Below are 18,255 nucleotides of genomic sequence, written 5' to 3' on the forward strand. Positions count from 1 at the left end.
ACTGTGCACTTGCTGGAGTGGGAATAGTAATTTTATCCACTGCGCTATCCAACATTTTCTCTACTGTTGCACTCTCTGGACTGGGAATAGTAAATTGTATCCCCTCTGCTATCCAACACTTTCCCTACATTTGCACTCTTTGGAGGGGGAATAGTAAATTATTCCACTCCGCTATCCAACACTTTCCCCAATGTTCTACCTGCTGGAGTGGGAATAGTAAATTATTCCCCTTCGCTATCCAACACTTTCCCTACTGTTGTACTTGCTGGAGTGGGAATAGTAAATTATTTCCCTCAGCTATCCAACACTTTCCCTACTGTTGACCTTGCTGGAGTGGGAATAGTAATTGTATCCACTCCGCTATCCAACACTTTCTCTACTGCTGCACTCTCTGGAGAGTAAATAGTAATTTTTTACCCTATGCTATCCAACACTTTCCCTACTGTTGCTGTCTCTGGAATGGGAATAGTAATATTTACCCCTACGCTATCCAACACTTTCCTTAATTTTGCACTCCCTGAAGTAGGAACAGTACATTATTCCCCAATGCTATCCAACACTTTCCCCACTGTTGTACTTGCTGGAGTGAGAATAGTACATTATTCCTCCCTGCTATCCAACACTCTCCTTACTGTTGCACTCCCTGGAATGGGAATAGTAAATATTCCCCTCTGTGGTTCTGTAATTCTCAAACCTGACTGCATTTTAGTTTTGCCCTCACGTAGGCCAGTGAAGTAGGCCCAAAACAAGTGGCTTTGCCTTTTGAGTTCGTGCATATATTAATTTGGGTTTCTCTGACTCTGAATGAACTGCAGAGAGAGTAACCCTTTTCACCTGAAACTGACCTTTTGCAAAACCAGTTTCGCTAGCTGATCGTTGTCTGAGTTTTTCAATCACTGTTCAGGACCTTGTTAACCTTTAGTTTCCTTGCGCATATTTTATCCTAAACAATATCTAAATGGTTTCTTTCCTTAAAACTTTCTTTTCTGAAACATGGGTTTTTGCCATGTGTCGTGACTGCCATCTGGTGTTACTTTTTATATAGGCCTCAGAAGTTAGTTTGTGAGCAAAGCAGTCTGACCTGTTGTGAATCATATATATACATTAACCAAGGATTTCTTCGTGCGCTGGAGTTAATTTCAGAAGCTGGCCTTTAACCTGGAATTGACCCTGCCAAGCCAATTTCCCTGCAAGATCGTTATTTACTTTTTCCAATCACTATTCAAGACATTTGTTAACTTTTAAAGTTTCTTTACGTCTCTGTTATCTTGCACATTATCTGAAACTACTTTTCTTGACTATTTCTTCATTTCATGGGTTACGCTTCCAATTAAGGGTTTGTTTGGGCCTTCCAGATTATTATTTAGATATGCCTAAATATTAACTTGTGGGTTGGGACACTGTAAAATGAGCTTTACTGTATGATGCTGTGTGATGTCATGTACTTTCTATTGGTTGAATTTTGGTGCAGGGGCGTGCATTTTAAATGTACCTTTTTGTGTATAAATAGGGATGTCTCGCCTTAGTAAAATTGAGCAGTTTCTTGAGTTGTACACCGTGTTGTATTGCTGGGATTTCTGCTACTAGCTGCAGCTAATAAATTTGATCTCTGACACCACCTAGAAGTATTCCGTGTCTCTGTATACCAAGGCAAGGGAACCTAGAGGACTTTGGGCGTGTCCCTGACGCCGCTGGGTATTTCAAAACCCGGTTCTTCAGTTGGCACGGCCAACGCGGGCCGACTTCAGAGGTACCGGTCCAAGCCCGAAGATTGTGAGGAGCCACGTGAGGAAATTCTGGAGGAGGGCCCCCACTTCATCGACCCCTGCATGTCGGCTTGGACCAAAGGACTTTTCTGCGAGGCTTCCCGCTTTCCAACGGCTACAAAGGACTGCTGCCCTGACTGTTGCCTTGTCTTGGACCCTCCAATTGATGTTTGTAAAGCGAGACGATAGACGGTCTTCTGGTGGCGTGACAGATATTTGGTTAAGTATAAGTGGGTCGCTTCCACAACTTTGTTTGATTCCTTGGTTTTGATTTGGCTGATGCAGTACCCAAAGCCGAAGGGCTTGTATATTTACGAGTGTATCATTTTTTGATTCCCTTTGAAGTTTGAAACCAGACTAGTGAGCAAGATGCCTGGTCTTGGTAAATTTGGTAATTGGTTTGTTTGTGGTAGTAACAGGGATTCCCGATTGGAGGATTCATGTCCGATACCTCCGGTTGGAACTCCGACTTATGAACTTTACTCAAAAGACGGAGTGGGCCCTATTACTTATAATGAAGTATGGGTCCGCTACACTAAAAAAGATGGTGTTTTGCAATGGCCCCCACATGGTAGTTTTGAAACAGAGATTTTAGACAATCTAGAAGTTAAGCTATTTAAGAAGAAAGCCCGGCTGGCAATGTTTGACTCTTTCCGCCTTTGGCGTAAGGAAGCCAAACAGAGAGAAATTAAGCAAGCAAAGAGAGATAGGAAAGATAAAAATATGTCAGTACTACAAGCTGCTAGACAGTTTAAGGAAGATGGAGAAGAGCATGCGAGTGAAGTCTTAGATAGACAGCGTTGCATGGCCATAGATAAATGTTATCTGGCCTTGCCGTCTTCTCCTCTGAAAGTGATGGAAGACCCTGAAAAAGATCCTTTGATCTCTCATTTACTGAGATTGCCTCCTCCCTATGTGCAGGGTGCTACTGCGCCTCTATTACCCCCAGTTGTTCCACCATTTGTTGTTCAACCTCCTGCTGTTGTTCAGCCACCCGGTGCTCCACAGATGGTTATGCCTTCTCCTGCGCAACCCATTCTAGGGTCGCCAGACTTGCTACCAGCTTTGCCTCAAACTCCTTTGCCTTCTGCTTCTGCATCTTCGACTTCTACTGTTCTTGTCCCTACACCTTCCTTGCCTCAGAATACTTATTCTCCTGTTCTTATGTCTGCTTCTTCTCCTTCTGTTCGAAAACGAATGACAGAAACTGTTTATAATTTATTGTCATCATTGTTCGGGCCACTAAATATGACCCCTGTTTCGGAACGTAAGCAGAGTCGTAGTCAGCTTCCTAGTTCTGAAGAACGGACAGTGTTGGATTTGTTGGCTCGTAGGTGGATTTTAAATGCTCCGAGGTATAATTTGCCAGCAGTTATCGATGTTTTCTTTCAGTGGGAACCGCCTAAGCAAAGGTATGTTTTGATGTAATGTGTACTTTTCTGCGTCAGGAATGGGAAGACAATGAGTTGGGTCCGATTCCGCAGGATGTGCTTGAATTTCAGTCAGATTTTGCTAAAGGGATGATAGTGCAATCTGATGTTACAGATGCCGTAGAGACGATACTTTCTTTCAGATCTAGGCTTTCGCCTCAGACATTGTATGAACCTGATTCCTCTGTTAGGAGGAAAGTGAAACAGTACCCTATGTGAGAAGTTCCTCCAGTATGGAAAGAAGCAGTTCAGGCTAATGTAAATTTGGGTATTCAGGCCGCTCCGGCTCATTTTCAGCGAGTATGGGTACATGTCCCTTGGAAGAGAGCAGAGGTCTTGGCTCTTAAGCAGACCTTACCTGACCCTCGTAAGAATCCTGCTGGTTATTACAAGGAGTTGTCCCAGACAGTTGAAGCGTGTATTATGAATTTAGCTGACATCGATATGTTGATGGGTAATGTAGTCCCTCAACCCTTGTGGGCGAAGATTCGTCATGAGAATCATGCTGCTGAATTAGGTGATACCTGGGCGAATATTGTTGCTGTAGATGGTAGACAGGAGGGAGGTGCTAAACCTGAACCTTTAGTTTCAGAATTATCAGGTAGAATTATTAATCTGATGAAAATGATGATGCCCGCTTTACGAGTGAATTGGGATAAGTTAGCAGCATGTAAGCAGAAGAAAGACGAGAGTGTATCTGATTTCTTCACTAGGTTTGAAGAAACGTTTATCGATCATAGTGGTCAGGATATGAGTACGGAGGGTGGTCAAAGGTTGTTTGTGGATAAATTTGTCTTTAATTTGCTTCCTGAACTTTCTAATAAGTTAAAGGACTCTGAGAGTTCGTGGGCTGTCTCTTCGTCGGCCCAGATATTGGCTACTGCACAATATTACGAGAATAGGGATAAAGATGAGAAGGATAAAGTGGAGAAGAAAACTAAAGAGTTAAAGATGAAAGTTCTTTTGCAGCAAGCTTATCCGCCTCGTCAGAATCAGCCTCAGTTTCAGCAACCTCCACAATTTCAGAGATTGTTACAGAAGCTCGAGCCTTATGTTCAGCGATTCTTTCCTGGCCCTAATCAGTGTGCTTATTGCAGAGAGGAAGGTCATTACAAGAATAGTTGCCCAGCTTTGTTACAGCGTGCAAATGGTGTATCAGGTCAGAGAGGTCGTGGTAGTTTTCAGCAAGCTCCTAGGGGTAGGGGACGTGGTGTGATCCCTCAGAATGAGCATTCCTCTTCCCTACAGAACTCTGCGAATTATCTTGACAGACAGAATGTTCCGAGTGGTCAGTATGCTCAGTATTATGTTAAGGATTACTAGGTCGAAGGTGAGAGTTCTGGTTATAATGATAACTTGGACAGCCAAGGACAAAGTGAGGGAGTAGTGTCAGTTCCAGTAGACCAGAGTGGACCTTATGTTGAAGTGAATACATCAGGTGTGGTAGAACCTTTTCTTTTGGATACTGGTGCGATGAAGAGTTCTATTATGCACTCTAAACTTCCTGGCGCACCTTTGTCTGGCTTGACCAATGTTTCAGTAGGATTTTCAGGCGCCCCAGTTCATAATCCGGTTTCTAGTCCTTTGTCCCTTTCGATTAGCCCTTGTGAATTGGAAGCTCCGCTTATTTTAACGACTGGTTGTGGTGAGAATCTGTTGGGTTTGGACTTGCTGAAAAGACTGTATGCGACATTACATTGTTCTCCTTCAGGAGTACAACTTACCCTCGGTAAGAAAGTGATTTCCCCAATGTATTTGTCTAAGGATTGTTTGCCACTGGAATTGCGTTCGCTTCCTGATACACTTTGGGCTACAGGTTCAAATGATGTTGGTCTTTTGCAGATTCCACCTTATGTTGTCACGCTTAAGTCAAATGCTAGGCTACCTCGCATTCCACAATACAAGATCTCGAGCGAAGGCGAGAGAGCTCTTTTAGCGATTATTTATGATCTGGTTGAGAAGGGTGTAGTTGAGGAAACGAGAGCTAATGTTTGTAACAGTCCTGTTTTGCCTATCCTTAAACGTACTGATGCTTCTCAGCCACCTGTGTACCGGTTTGTGATCGACCTTCGAGAGGTAAACAAGATTGTCGTGCCACAGTTTCCTGTGGTACCTGATATTACTGCTTTGTTGACTTTGATTCCTGCTTCGGCAGCTTGGTTTTCTGTCATCGATTTGAAGAATGCTTACTTCAGTATTCCTATTGCTGAGGAGAGTAGGGATATTTTTGGCTTCTCATTAGGAGGCCGAAGCTTCCGGTTTAAGAGAGCTCCCCAAGGTTATTGTGAAAGTCCCTCCATCTATAGTCAGGCGTTGAAAACTCAGCTTGATGGTTTTGTGTTGCCTGTTGGTGCTAGCCTTATTCAGTACGTCGATGATTTGTTGATTACTGCTGATGATGAAAAGATTTGTAAAGAGGCTACTCTTTCTTTGTTGCGGTATTTGTCTGACCTTCATCATAAAGTGTCACCTTCAAAGTTGCAATATTGTCGCCAAGAAGTGACCTGCTTAGGTCATCTCTTGTCGAAGGAGGGAAGGAGATTGACCCCAGAACGAATTCAAGCAATTACGCAAATGAGTGTACCATCCACACAGAGAGAAGTGCGTGCCTTTTTTGGTATTACATCGTATTGTAGAGCATTTTTCGAAGTTTTTGCAAATTACCATGAAGTTCAACTTCATGGTAATTTGCTACTCCTATTAGCGAAGTCGCTAATGTTTTAACTTTCATGCATTGCATTTAAGGAATCTCAACTTGGGATTCCTTAAATGCAATCGCAATTTAAGGAATCGCAATTTAGAGATTCCTTAAATTGTGATTTTTGCATTTGGGATGATGCATCCCAAATGCAAAAGTACCGGTGGCAAAGGGGCAGATTCTGAGAATCTGCTCTTTTGCGACCGGTTTTTGTTTTGATGCATGGGGCCCAATATCTTTACATCATGAATGATAAAAGCATCCAACAATATCACCACCCTATAGCAAGAAGGTATGCAAATTATTATTTTTCTTGTAAAAAATCAAACGGCATACATAATAGCCCTGAGTTATTATCTAAAGTGCAAATGCTAAGCCACTGTTTCAAGCAAGAACATTTTATCTGAGGATGGTGAATTAACTAACTCTGTTGAAGTAGTAGGTACCTGGAGCTAAAGTGCAAATATTTTTATTTAAATACAGTCTTCAGTAAACCTACTAATTCAATTGTTTCTGGACAAAATTAGCAATTAGTGGATGGGTGAACTTTACCCACGCCGGAATAGTTCATGCTTTTATTTTTCCTCCATTTCAACTTGCTGTAAAACTTTCCTTACTTCTGCCAGATGTATTACTCTGCGGCCGGACAAGAATTTTGAGAACCCTACCATCCAGCGAATCATGGCTTGCCTGCACGTGCAAATGTTCAATTCATTAAAAATGGGTTTTAAATACTGTATCCTCAAGTCATTGACTGCCGGACATGCACATAGCATGTGAGTTAATGTTGCTTTAAAATAGCCACATAATCGACAGTGAGCAGCTTGTGTGTTGTTTTTCCAAGATGGCTGAAGGCCTTTTGAGTCGTGCACACCCATCCAGTAACTTGTAAAACTCTTTTTTAACTCTATGCTGAAATAGACTACTAAATAAGCTTGAGGCTTTAAGGATGGATAAGAGTTAATCACGGTCCACCAATGTCGACGGTTGGAAATTGCTATTTTGTCTTCCAAAAAAGATTTCTTCTTTGCTGCATCAATAACAGATTTACTGAAGTTTGCAAGGTCTGCCGTGTTCTCCCATGCTATCCGTATTTCAAGCTCGACCAGTGATTTTCTCAAATGACCCCCCCAGGAATTCGTTTTTTCTTGATCCATCTGGTGTTTGATTTCTTCCCAGCATAGACTACTCAATGTGCCCAGCTCGGAAGTGCAGAATTTATGACATAACTTCACGAAGCCGCTCATGCTCCGGAGTTTCTGATTCTGTAGGCCGAATTCCAACCAAACCTGAGCTGGCGATGCAGACTTTGGTAACTTGAAAACAGCCTTATATACCTTTGTCTGAAGATCATTTAACAATTTAGCCTCTTTGCCGCACCAAGTGACTAGACCATATGACAGTGTTGGAAAAATTTGAGCAGCCATCACTTTTAAGAGGTGATTGTGGTTTGGGCAACCTAGTTTTTTGTACAGGAATGTATACGCAAAGACTAACAATTGAGCTTTTGGCTTTTAGGGCCAGTTTGTGTTCCTCGGGTGTTAACGCCCACCTTATTTTTATGCCCAGGTATTTGTAGGACGCTTGCTCTTCTATAGTCGCCCCTTTTACAAGCCATTTGAACTTTGATTTTTTTGTATCCACTAGGCGTACAACTTTAGTTTTCTCTTTCTTTAATTCCACTTTTTCCTGGTCCAAGTAGGTTATTAGGTTGTTTATCGCTCTTTGTAATCCGATGGGGCTTTGGCTCAGCACCACAATGTCATCTGCATACTGTAAAAAGGCAATTGGCTCTTTAGCCAAGTTTGGCAGATGACAATCGGCTGCTCGTATATGCTTACTGATGTCTGAGAGAAACACGCTAAATAGGCTCGGCGCCAAGACCCAGCCTTGTTTTAGGCCTTGCTGCATGGGAATACTGGCGGTTGCACTGCACCCTTCGCCTAATTTCACTCTTGCCCAAGTTTCGCTGTATAAGGCAATTATTGCGCCCAGTAATTTACTTGGTAAGGCCCATTCTTTTAGTTTTTCCCAGAGACGGTTTCTACTCACTCTGTCGAAAGCGCTTATTTCAAGTCGACAAAACATGCATACAACCGAGTTTTGTTTTTTACTGCTTTTTCAGATAAAAGAGACAATATGGCCAGATTTGTTGTTGTGCCCATCCCTGGCCTAAAGCCCTTTTGGAACTTAGGTATTATGTGCTTTTCCTCCATCCAATCTTGAAGATGAACTAGGAGACAAGATGCACATAGCTTGACCTCTAATTCGATCAATTATATCAATCTGTAGTTTCACGGTTTACAGCTATCTCCTTGTTTAAATATTGGATAAATTATATTCCCTTTCCAGGATTTGGGAACGTTGTTCTGATTGTAAATCTGATTGAAAAGGGGTGTGAGATAGTCTGGCCAAAAATCTGGATCATTTTTAAAACGCGCATTGGAAGCCCATTTGGACCTGCTGGCCCCTTAGTCTTTAATTGTTGTATTATTCTTCTTAATTGTTTGGTGTCGATCAAGTTATTTAGTTTGTTGCTACTCATTTCTTGTCCTAGTTCTTTACATTCTGCCTGGGCTATTTTTTCTGCATCGAGATTTTGCTCTCGAGATGATACTATTGCTATTTTCGCAATAGCTCGATTTTCATGCTTCGTGCTGCTGTACATTGTTTTGCACGTGTTGAATCCAGATTTCTTCTCCGATTACAGCTTCTTGCATTCTGAAGCCCTTTGTCAGCTTCTTTATAATGCCCCAAAAGTCCCTACTTTTGGCAATTTACTTGCACACAGTAGTTTTGTCTAGATTGTTTCCTTGCACGCTATTTGCGCATCCCTCAGCATCTTGTTATAGTTCTTTCATATTTTCATCAATTTGCCGTTATCTGTTTTCCTACCCATTGTTGCAGCTGCAGCTTGTAATCACACCTCTCTTGCGATCCTTCTCTTTTGGTCTTGCAATACGATATTGAACCATGATTCCCTCCTGGTGTCTGCTATTTTTTGATTTCCGCGGATTGTTGGAAATTTTCGGGTGAGAATAAGGCCCAGCTGTCCCAGCTTTTTACTCGCTCCTCTTCTGTTGGCAGTCCAGTTTGACGCAAGTGATCCTTGATTGATTCCAATATAGACTTCATGTCCACTCATCGCCATTTTAATTTCCGCAGGTTAAACTTTTCTGCATGTTGTAATAGAGAATTTATTTTTTGTACCTGTGCGAGAATTATGTTGATTTTCGTAATATGCGGGAAGTGATCGCTTTCTATACATGGGCTGACATGAAATGAGACAATACAAGGGACTAGGCTAATGTTTGTAATGGTAAAGTCTATTATTGATCGACATTTACCACTCAAATATGTAGAGGCCGCGGGAATATCTCCATTTGTGTTACCATTCAGGATTTTCAGCCCGTGGCTTTCTGACTCATGCGTTATTGTTAGGAACCCCAAGTCCTCCTGCCTCTTTCTTTTATTCTGTCTGTTGTTTGTAAGATTTCTGTTGAAATCACCTGAGATGAACAGAGGGCATTGCTCATGCGATCTTTGCAACGTGCTGATCAGGTTAATTAATATTGTGAATTTTTCCTTCTTCTTCCACTATCAAACACTTCCTCTACTGTTGCACTCCCTGGCGTGGGAATAGTAATTTTATTCCCTCCACTATCCAAAATGTTCCCTACTGTTGTTGTTAATGTAGTGTTGAATGTAATCATAAAAGATAAAAAATATTTTAATATTTTAAATCATTATATATATATATACTATTTTTATTTTTATTTTACTGGGATATATATATATATATATATATATATATATATATATATATATATATATATATATATATATATATATATATATATATATATATATTTCTAATTTTTAATATGTTTAATATTTTTTAATGTATTATAATAATTATTTATTAATATTATTAAGTACATCCATATATTATATTTTATATATATACTATCTTTTTTTAATTATATGTATTATTTACTTTATTTTACATTATTTTTTAAATATAAAATAAAACTGATATTTTTAAAAACAATATTTTTAACAACTATATTTTTTTGCTCAATATTTTTGTACTTTCCTTTATGGAGATAGGACTTCGATATTCTGGACAGCGATATTTTTGACCCGATATTTTTTTACCGCAGCATTTTTGTTGTTGATATCCTGTCAGTGATGCGATTGGAAGACCAGCTTCATAGAATACTAGATCTATGTCATCTCCCAACCATGATTCAGTTGTGAAGAGTAGGTCAAGCTGTGTCCAAGTGCGTAGGTAATAAATGTGGTGCTTGTTTTTAGAGAGTGATCAAACATTTATTAGTAGGCAGTCTAGAGACTGTGTTTTGGTGGTGAAGTGACTTTGTTTTCTAGTAGAGTGAGTAGTATTCTTTGAACTAGTAGCAGTATATTATTAGTGTTGGTATTAACTGTATTTGGATAGCAATAGTGTTGTTTGTTTATATCATAATTAGGGCTCCCATTTTTCAGTTTTTACAGATTTTTACAGATAAATACAGACAGAAAAACATTTATTTTCCTGTCTCTATTTATTTTTAAATACAGAAAAATTCGGAAAATAGGTCTTCCTTGGATATTTTTACTACTGTCAATCATGAGTGCCAGGTCAGTAGGTGTACAGATTGGGAGGTAGGGGAGATGAAAAAAGAAAGTAGATTTCCTAATTAAGCTTAATTAAGTGCAGATCTACAGTTAAATATGCTATTCCACAAAGCAAAAGTTCACAGATAAGGCTATTGCACTGTATACTGCTAAAACCTCCTAGACATTCAAAAGCGAATATACATTTATCAGTTATATAAATGTGAAAAATACCCATTGCAGCTTCATTTAAACAGGGAATACAAAATAAAAATGGATAAATACAGAAAAAATGTACACAAAATAAATATGGATAAATACAGATGGAAATGTCAAAAAAATAAATACCATAAAACCGGGAGCCCTAATCATAATCCTTGCCCAGAAGGCATGTTGTTGGTTCTGCGTGTGCAGGTGGTGGAGATGGTGTTTGAGACTGAGTTGGTGGGCGAAGTTGTGCTTGTTGAGTAGTCTTGTTGTGTAATAGACAAGAAGATGTGCCATTGTAAAGGGTGGTATGTTATTTATTTAATTTGTGCCTGTTTAGGATGTAAGGGGTATGGGTACAGGGTAGTGGTGGAGCATGTGAGTAATGTGTTAAGGCTGTAAATTGCGCAATGGATGACATGTGAGTGAATTTGTGTTGTTGTGTTAGGGTGTTTGTGGTAGGTGTTGGTAAAGATAGAAAATATGGGAGTCATTTTGGTTTAGGATCTGTATTATTTGTGTAGTCATGGGGGTGGGAGTGGGTGTTTGTATGGAATGTAGTTCTAGTGTGTGTGTTATGTTTTGGTTTTGTGGAGTAGTGAGGTGAAATATTGATGTAGTGTAGTGGATTGTGGTGGATTGGAGTGGGGTAGATTGTGGTAGATTGGAGTGGAGTAGATTGTGAGGCACTTGAGTGAGGTAGATTGGGGTAGAGTGGAGTGGGGTAGATTGGAGTGGAGTGGCATATATTGGAGTGGAGTGGAATAGACACGAGTGGAGTAAGATATATTAGAGACGAGTGGGGAAGATCAGATTTGAGGGAAGATCGGATTGGAGTCAGGTAGATTGCAGAGGGGTAGATTTAGGTACATTGGTGGTGGGGTAGAGTGGAATAGACTCGAGTGAAGTGAAGTGAGATAGATTGTAGTGGGGCTGATTGGGGTGGAGTCTGATCAATTGGAGTGGAGTGAGGTAGGGTGGAGTGGGGTAGATTGGAGTGAAGTGGGATAGAGTGGAGTGGGAGAAGGCGGAGTGGGGTAGATTGTAGTGGAGTGAGGTGGAGTGCTTGGGTTTGAGTAGAGTAAAATAGGGTATATTGGAGTGGAGTAGGGTAGATTGAAGTGGATTGGAGTGGAGTGGGCTAGATTGGTGCAGAGTGAGTTAGATTTGAGTGGAGTGCAGTAGATTGCGGTTGAGTGAAATGGGGTAGATTTGTGTGGGGTGGAGTGTAATGGAGTGGGGTAGGTTTGGGTGGATTAGACAGGAGTGGGTTTGGGTAGAGAGGAGTGGAGTAGAGAGGGGTAGAGTTGGGTAGTTTGGTGTGGGGTGGGGTAGATTATGGTGGAGTGGCATATATTTGAGTGGGGTAACCTGGATCATAGTGGGTAGAGTGCAGTATTGTAGTTCGGGGTAGAGTGGAATGGAGGGGGGTAGATTGGAGTGGGTAAAGTGGGGTGGGGTGGGGTAAAGTAGTGTGGGTTAAATTGAGTTGGTGTGGGGTGAAGTGGGTTGGGGTAGATTGGGTTAGGATGGATTGGAGTGGGGTAGATTGAAGTGGAGTGGAGTATATTGAGTGGGGTAAAATTGCATTGAAGTGGGGTGTATAGCAGTGAGGTAAATCGGGGTAAATGGTAAAGATTGGAGTGAGGTGTAGTGGGGTCCGTTGGAGTGGAAGGGGTTAGACTGGGGAAGAGTGGTCACTACCCTTGAAAGCTTCAGGGAAGATGTTTTGAGTGAGTGTAATATTAGCAATGGCAGCAGGGGTGAGAGTGTTTCTCTGGAGAAAAGGTGGAGCCGAGTGTAGTTTCCCAGGGCTCACTAGTAGAAAAACAGATTCAGAAGGACCTGAGTTAATGTTATATGGACTTTCTTCAATGAATTACGGTTTATTTTGTTTGAAAAACAATTGTAGGTGTATTGCGCATCTGAATTGGGATGTAACTCATTCATTTCATTTATGTTAGCTCTATATATTAATATAATAATTTTTTAGAGGTTATAGGGACAAGGGGATTGGAGAGTGGTGCCGGATATGCCCTTCCTTGGGTAAATTCAGAGCTAGGCCTCAGTCCTGATCTACCAAGGTTGCTAGCCATCAGGTGAGTTGTGAAATTGCTTGGGTCATCTAAATCTCCAAACATTGCTGAAACTCAGTTTTGCATCAGCAATAGATTGGGAATGGCCAGTGGTCAGTCATCCCTACTACCCTAGTTTACCCGCCTTGTGACACGCTTTAAGATACACTCTTAATATACTCTTGCTTGTGTGTGACATTCATATGGTCTGGTCCTTCACTGAATTGAATGCAGAAGTCCGTCCATCACTTCCTGCTCACTCCCTCTTTTTAAGTATATCATTCCAGACGACGTTGAGGCTACTCATGGTTGATACTACCAAGTAACAGTACATCTTCATTGCACCACCTCACAGTTAGTCTTAGGTTAAAACTCAGAACCAACCCTTGCCCCGCATATGAGTACTTTTTCAGTATAGTTCCATTGATTTTATAGCTATCTCTTTACAGGTCACTTATGCTTTATCATTTATAATGAGGACTCCCAGTTTTCCATTTTTACTGATTTTTACAGATACATGCAGACAGAAAACACTGTGGGGTATATTACCAAGCAATAGCGATAATTATCGCTATTGCTTTGTTAGAGACAAAAATGTATTGCCGACCTGCGGCGATTTTTTCCACAGACGGCCGCAATGCATGAATATCGCTGAAAAATCAGCGATATTCAGGCATTACCGAGCTAATGCTCTTAGCCATGTTATCCACCTCCCATTGGATAGCATGGCTAAGAACTGCTCAGGGCAGGTGTTAGCTTTTGGAGATATTCTCGCTTAGCGCGAATATCTCCAAAAGTTGGTAATAGGAGATAGCGATGTTAGCGACTGTTTCCAGTCGCCAACATCTTGGCACGCCCACTTTGCATGTTATTAGTGATCAATTTCTCTGACATGCAAAGTTGGGCCCAAGATGGTCGCTATCTCCTACTAGCTGTTGCTAACTGGTGTTAGCGACAGCTAGGTAATAGGGAGATGATTTTATCTCCGCTTTCTTGGCTTTTAAAGCCAAAAAAGCGGAAATAAACCCCCTTGATAATATGCCCCAGTGTTTTATGTCTGTATTTATTTTTAAAAGTGGAAAATATAGCTAATTATGCTTCTTCAGAGTGGCTCTCCATGCTAGCCTTCATTAATTCCAGGGCAACAGCTGAGCAGATAGAAAGCAGGTGAACCTAAAAAACAGGATTAGATTTCCCTAAATACAGGCATTAGTTAACATATATTTGTATATAATGCTATATTTACATGTGGTTGTGTTATTTTGATTTATTTTTCTGCTTAATATGCTAAAACTCGACAGGCATCAACGTATAACTGCATGTTTATCAGTTAAAAAATGTGGAACAATACCATTTAATGACTTTGCTTACTCTAAAATAACAAAATAAATATGGATAAATACCAATAAAATGGCCAAAACATAAATATAGATAAATGCAGATGGAAATGTTAAAAAAATAAATACCATAACACTGGGAGCCCTATTTATAATGTATTTTGCTAAATTTCCTGTTTTAGAAATCCGAACAAAAACCCACCTCTGGTAAAGCTTTCAGCCCTTATTATTGTTATCCTTCGCTCTATTAGATGGATTACCTCAAACCCTTTTACACCTAATTGGTTAATCATGGCATCTCCGTTGAACCAGACCTATGTTACCAGCAGTGAGGTGGTGCTGGGACTGAACAGTCGACTCAGGAGGTGTTGATGTGTTATCACCAGTATAGACTACAGAGGGATGAAAAGTGATAGCTATTTATAGATTAGGAACAAACACCCGCTTTCTGTAAGGACTGTACAATCGCCAACCATGTGTCCGACGGTGTAAAGCAGTGATCTCTAACCTTTTCTGTAATATGAGCAACATATAGTTAATAAAAATCACTCAAGGCTACTAATATTAGTAGTTTTGTAACATTCCAACAAGCTCTCACACCAACAATCTAGGCTGAGCAGCAGAAATAAGTACAACAATTACATTAGTTGCCGTCATAAACAAGAGTATTAGCAGTGATCACCTCAGTGCAACAGACAGGACTGCCTGCAGTAATGTAAAAAACAGGCATGGCAATTTCAAGTACCTCTACATGGATGATATATAATAGCCATAGCTGCAATGCCCCTGGCATCAAAGTTATAATATTAGTAAAAATGCTCCTCAATGCCACATGATTTATCACTCAAATATCAGCTTAAAATATATTTTGTAAATGTTTTCTCCAAACATCAGCTTATAGGTTCTGAAAATATACAAATTTCCATCTAAAAAACACACTCTCAATTTTGGTATACATATATTATTTCAACCAAGAAAAAACTTTTAATTTAGTAGGGTGAGCCGCAATCAGGAGAGCTACTCACAGGCAACTGGAGAGCTACTAGTAGCTCACGAGGAACTCGTTGGAGAAGCCTGGTGTAAGGGTTGTAATCTGTAACAGGTTTGAAAAAGTGTGTATGCCATGAATGAGAAAAAACAGGTTGGCTTCTTGTATACTGTGTAGCGCGGGCTGCGGACAGGCGTGCAGGTGTGCTGGTGTGCTGGGGCTTGGTGTGGCTGAAAAAGATGGAATATGAGGAGGTCAGAGGCTGAAGTAAGCCTGCAGGATGACTAACCAATCTGGTGTAGATGCTGTGGTCTGAGCTGTGATAGGGATTAAGGAGCTTCCAGGGATTTGGTTTGATGAACTGTGCCACTTAGTACCAGTTGGGTTGATGGGATTTTCTGGGTGAATTGTCATTGGGTTCTCTAGCACTAGGATGGAACCAGAAAATTATTTGAGGTCCTCAGCGTGAGATGATTGTCTTCTTTAGATTATCTGAAGCTGTTGCATCACTTACATGAGAGATGTGGTAAATGTTCTCTTCTACTCTCCGCAGCTCTGTTGCCTCCAGCTCCAGCATCTTGAGGAAGTCCACCGCCAAGCTGTTGATTTGGTAAGCCACACTGGCTAGTGATTGGCTAGCCAAGGACATGGTCTCCTTGAGTGCCTGCTGTTTATCTTCAGCCTGAAAGTGGAAAGAAAGTTGGTCACAAGTGACTCTCCATTGAGATATTCCATGGCAAACTAGGGTGGAAATGATCTCGAAAGCGGTAACCCAACAGGAACTGCATAAAAGCTGCAAATGCCTATGTTTCTTAAGGCATAGACTTCAGTTAGTTTGACATAACAACTTGGGGTAGTCGAGGAACATACAAAGAAGACAGACTTCTCTGGAAGATCATTCCACTGGATTGTAAAGCAGCCTGAAGATAGAAGTCAATCACTTTTCAAAACACTTTTCATTAACATGATGGCAAACAAGATGTGCCTCAGAAAGATAGCGTCCAGATTCTACAGACTTGTTAACGGGAGACTAGACACACAAGAAAATGAAAACCCACCTATTTGCAACCATGGTTTAAATCTCAGTATAGTATGACTGGGAGGGCACTAAACGGGGCATGTAGAAACTACTAGTCTCACCTTGGTGCAGAGGTTAGTGTGTCCTGTTTAGCATAGGTTTCGGCAGGTGAACTTATACTTCCAGTGCAAACTGCTATGCCTAAACATGTTTGAGAAGGATCCACGCACTGGGTGTGTGCAATGCACTTCAGAAGGATCCACGCACTGGGTGGGTGCAGTGCACTTCAGAAGGATCCACGCACTGGGTGGGTGCAGTGCACTTCAGAAGGATCCACGCACTGGGTGTATGCAGTGCACTTTAGAAGGATCCACATACTGGGTGTGTGCAGTGCACCTCAGAAGGATCCACATACTGGGTGCGGGCTGTGCACTTCAGAAGGATCCACATACTGGGCGTGGGCTGTGCACTTCAGAAGGATCCACATACTGGGCGTGGGCTGTGCATTTCAGAAGGATCCACATACTGGGTGTGTGCAGTGCACTTCAGAAGGATCCAAGCACTGGGTGTGTGCAGTGCACTTCAGAAGGATCCACGCACTGGGTGTGCAGTGCACTTCAAAAGGATCCACATACTGAGTGTGGGCAGTGATCCATGCACTAGGTGTGTGCAGTGCACTTCAGAGGGATCAATGCACTGGGTGTGTTCAGTGTACTTCAGAAGGATCCACATACTGGGTGTGGGCTGTCCACTTCAGAAGGATCCACATACTGGGTGTGTGCAGTTCACTTCAGAAGGATCCACATACTGGGTGTGTGCAGTTCACTTCAGAAGTATCCACATACTGTATGTGTGCAGTTCACTTCGGAAGGATCCACATACTGGGTGTGGGCTGTGCACTTCAGAAGGATCCACACACTGGGTGTGGGCAGTGATCCATGCACTAGGTGTGTGCAGTGCACTTCAGAAGGATCCATGCAGTGGGTGTGTGCAGTGCACTACTGAAGGATCCACAAACTGGGTGTGTGCAAGGGTGTGTGCAAGTGCACTTGAGAAGGATTCACACACTGGGTGTGTGCAGTGCACTTCAGAAGGATCCCTGCACTGCATGTATGCAGTGCACTTCAGAAGGATCCATGCACTGGGTGTGTGCAGTGCACCTCAAAAGGATCCACGCACTAGGTGTGTGCAGTGCACTTCAGACCGATCCACGTACTGGGTGTGTGCAGTGCACCTCAGAAGGATCCACGCACTGGGTGTGTGCAGCAATCCACACACTGGGTGTGTGCAGTGATCCACGCACTGGGTGTGTGCAGTGTACTTCAGAAGGATCCACACACTGGGTGTGTGCAGTGCACTTCAGAAGGATCCTTGCAAAGGATGTGTCCAGTGCTTTTCAGGAGGATCCACACACTGGGTCTGTGGAGTGATCAACATTTTAGGGGGCATATGTACAACATTTTAGGGGGCATATGTACAAGCCCCTATCGCCATCACAACGTAAAGTACAGTGACGTTGTGGTGGCGATAGAGGTCTTGCCTTTTTTACTAGGCAGCGTTAAGCCACTTAACTTGCCTTAATGCTGCCTTGTAAATAAGGCCCCCTTTCATTCTATGCTTACCGTGAAAGGGGTGGGCAGTGAGTGTTGCGGTGGGTGTTCCACTGCAGCACCCATTGTTTTTGACACTGCCCCTTATTTATAAGCGCAGCGTAAGCAGGAGGCAGCACCAAAATTAAGACTAGGTAAACCTGGTCTTAAGTTTGTGAAACGAGGAGAAATGCTTTATTTATCCTCGTTTTTGTTTTTTCCATGTGTGCTACCTTGTGCTGCACACATGGAAAAAGCAAAACGCCTTGGATTGTTTATGTGTAGGAAGGTGACCCTTCCTGTACATAAACAATCCTCCCCTGCACGCAGACACCCTTGCACTCTGGTGCAAGGATGCCTGCGATGGCGCTGCACAGCCAAGTGTAGCGCCAGGGCAGGCGGAAACGCAAGGCTGCACCATATCGTTGTAAATATGGTGCAGCCCTGTGTTTCTGAAGTGACGGTGTGAGGCGTTAAGCCATGACAGCTAACGGCTTACTCCGCCACTTCTATTGTACATATCCCATGGA

The 18,255-nt window shown here is 41.9% G+C and overlaps 1 protein-coding gene across 2 annotated transcripts in view; it reads right to left on the reverse strand.

The window, feature by feature from the left end:
- Positions 1 to 18,255, reverse strand: part of ABI3 (ABI family member 3) — a 356,535-nt gene that overhangs the window by 277,990 nt on the left and 60,290 nt on the right. For both annotated transcript variants that reach the window (XR_015296055.1, XM_086923998.1), the window contains exon 2: positions 15,633 to 15,800. Coding sequence is in view for 1 of the 2 variants with exons in the window: in XM_086923998.1 (XP_086780124.1) it covers positions 15,633 to 15,800 (168 nt within the window). In the remaining variant the exon portion in view is untranslated. The remainder of the gene's footprint in view (positions 1 to 15,632; positions 15,801 to 18,255) is intronic.

The sequence above is a fragment of the Lissotriton vulgaris genome, chromosome 5 (genome assembly GCF_964263255.1).
Source record: "Lissotriton vulgaris chromosome 5, aLisVul1.2, whole genome shotgun sequence".
Lineage (NCBI taxonomy): Eukaryota > Metazoa > Chordata > Amphibia > Caudata > Salamandridae > Lissotriton > Lissotriton vulgaris.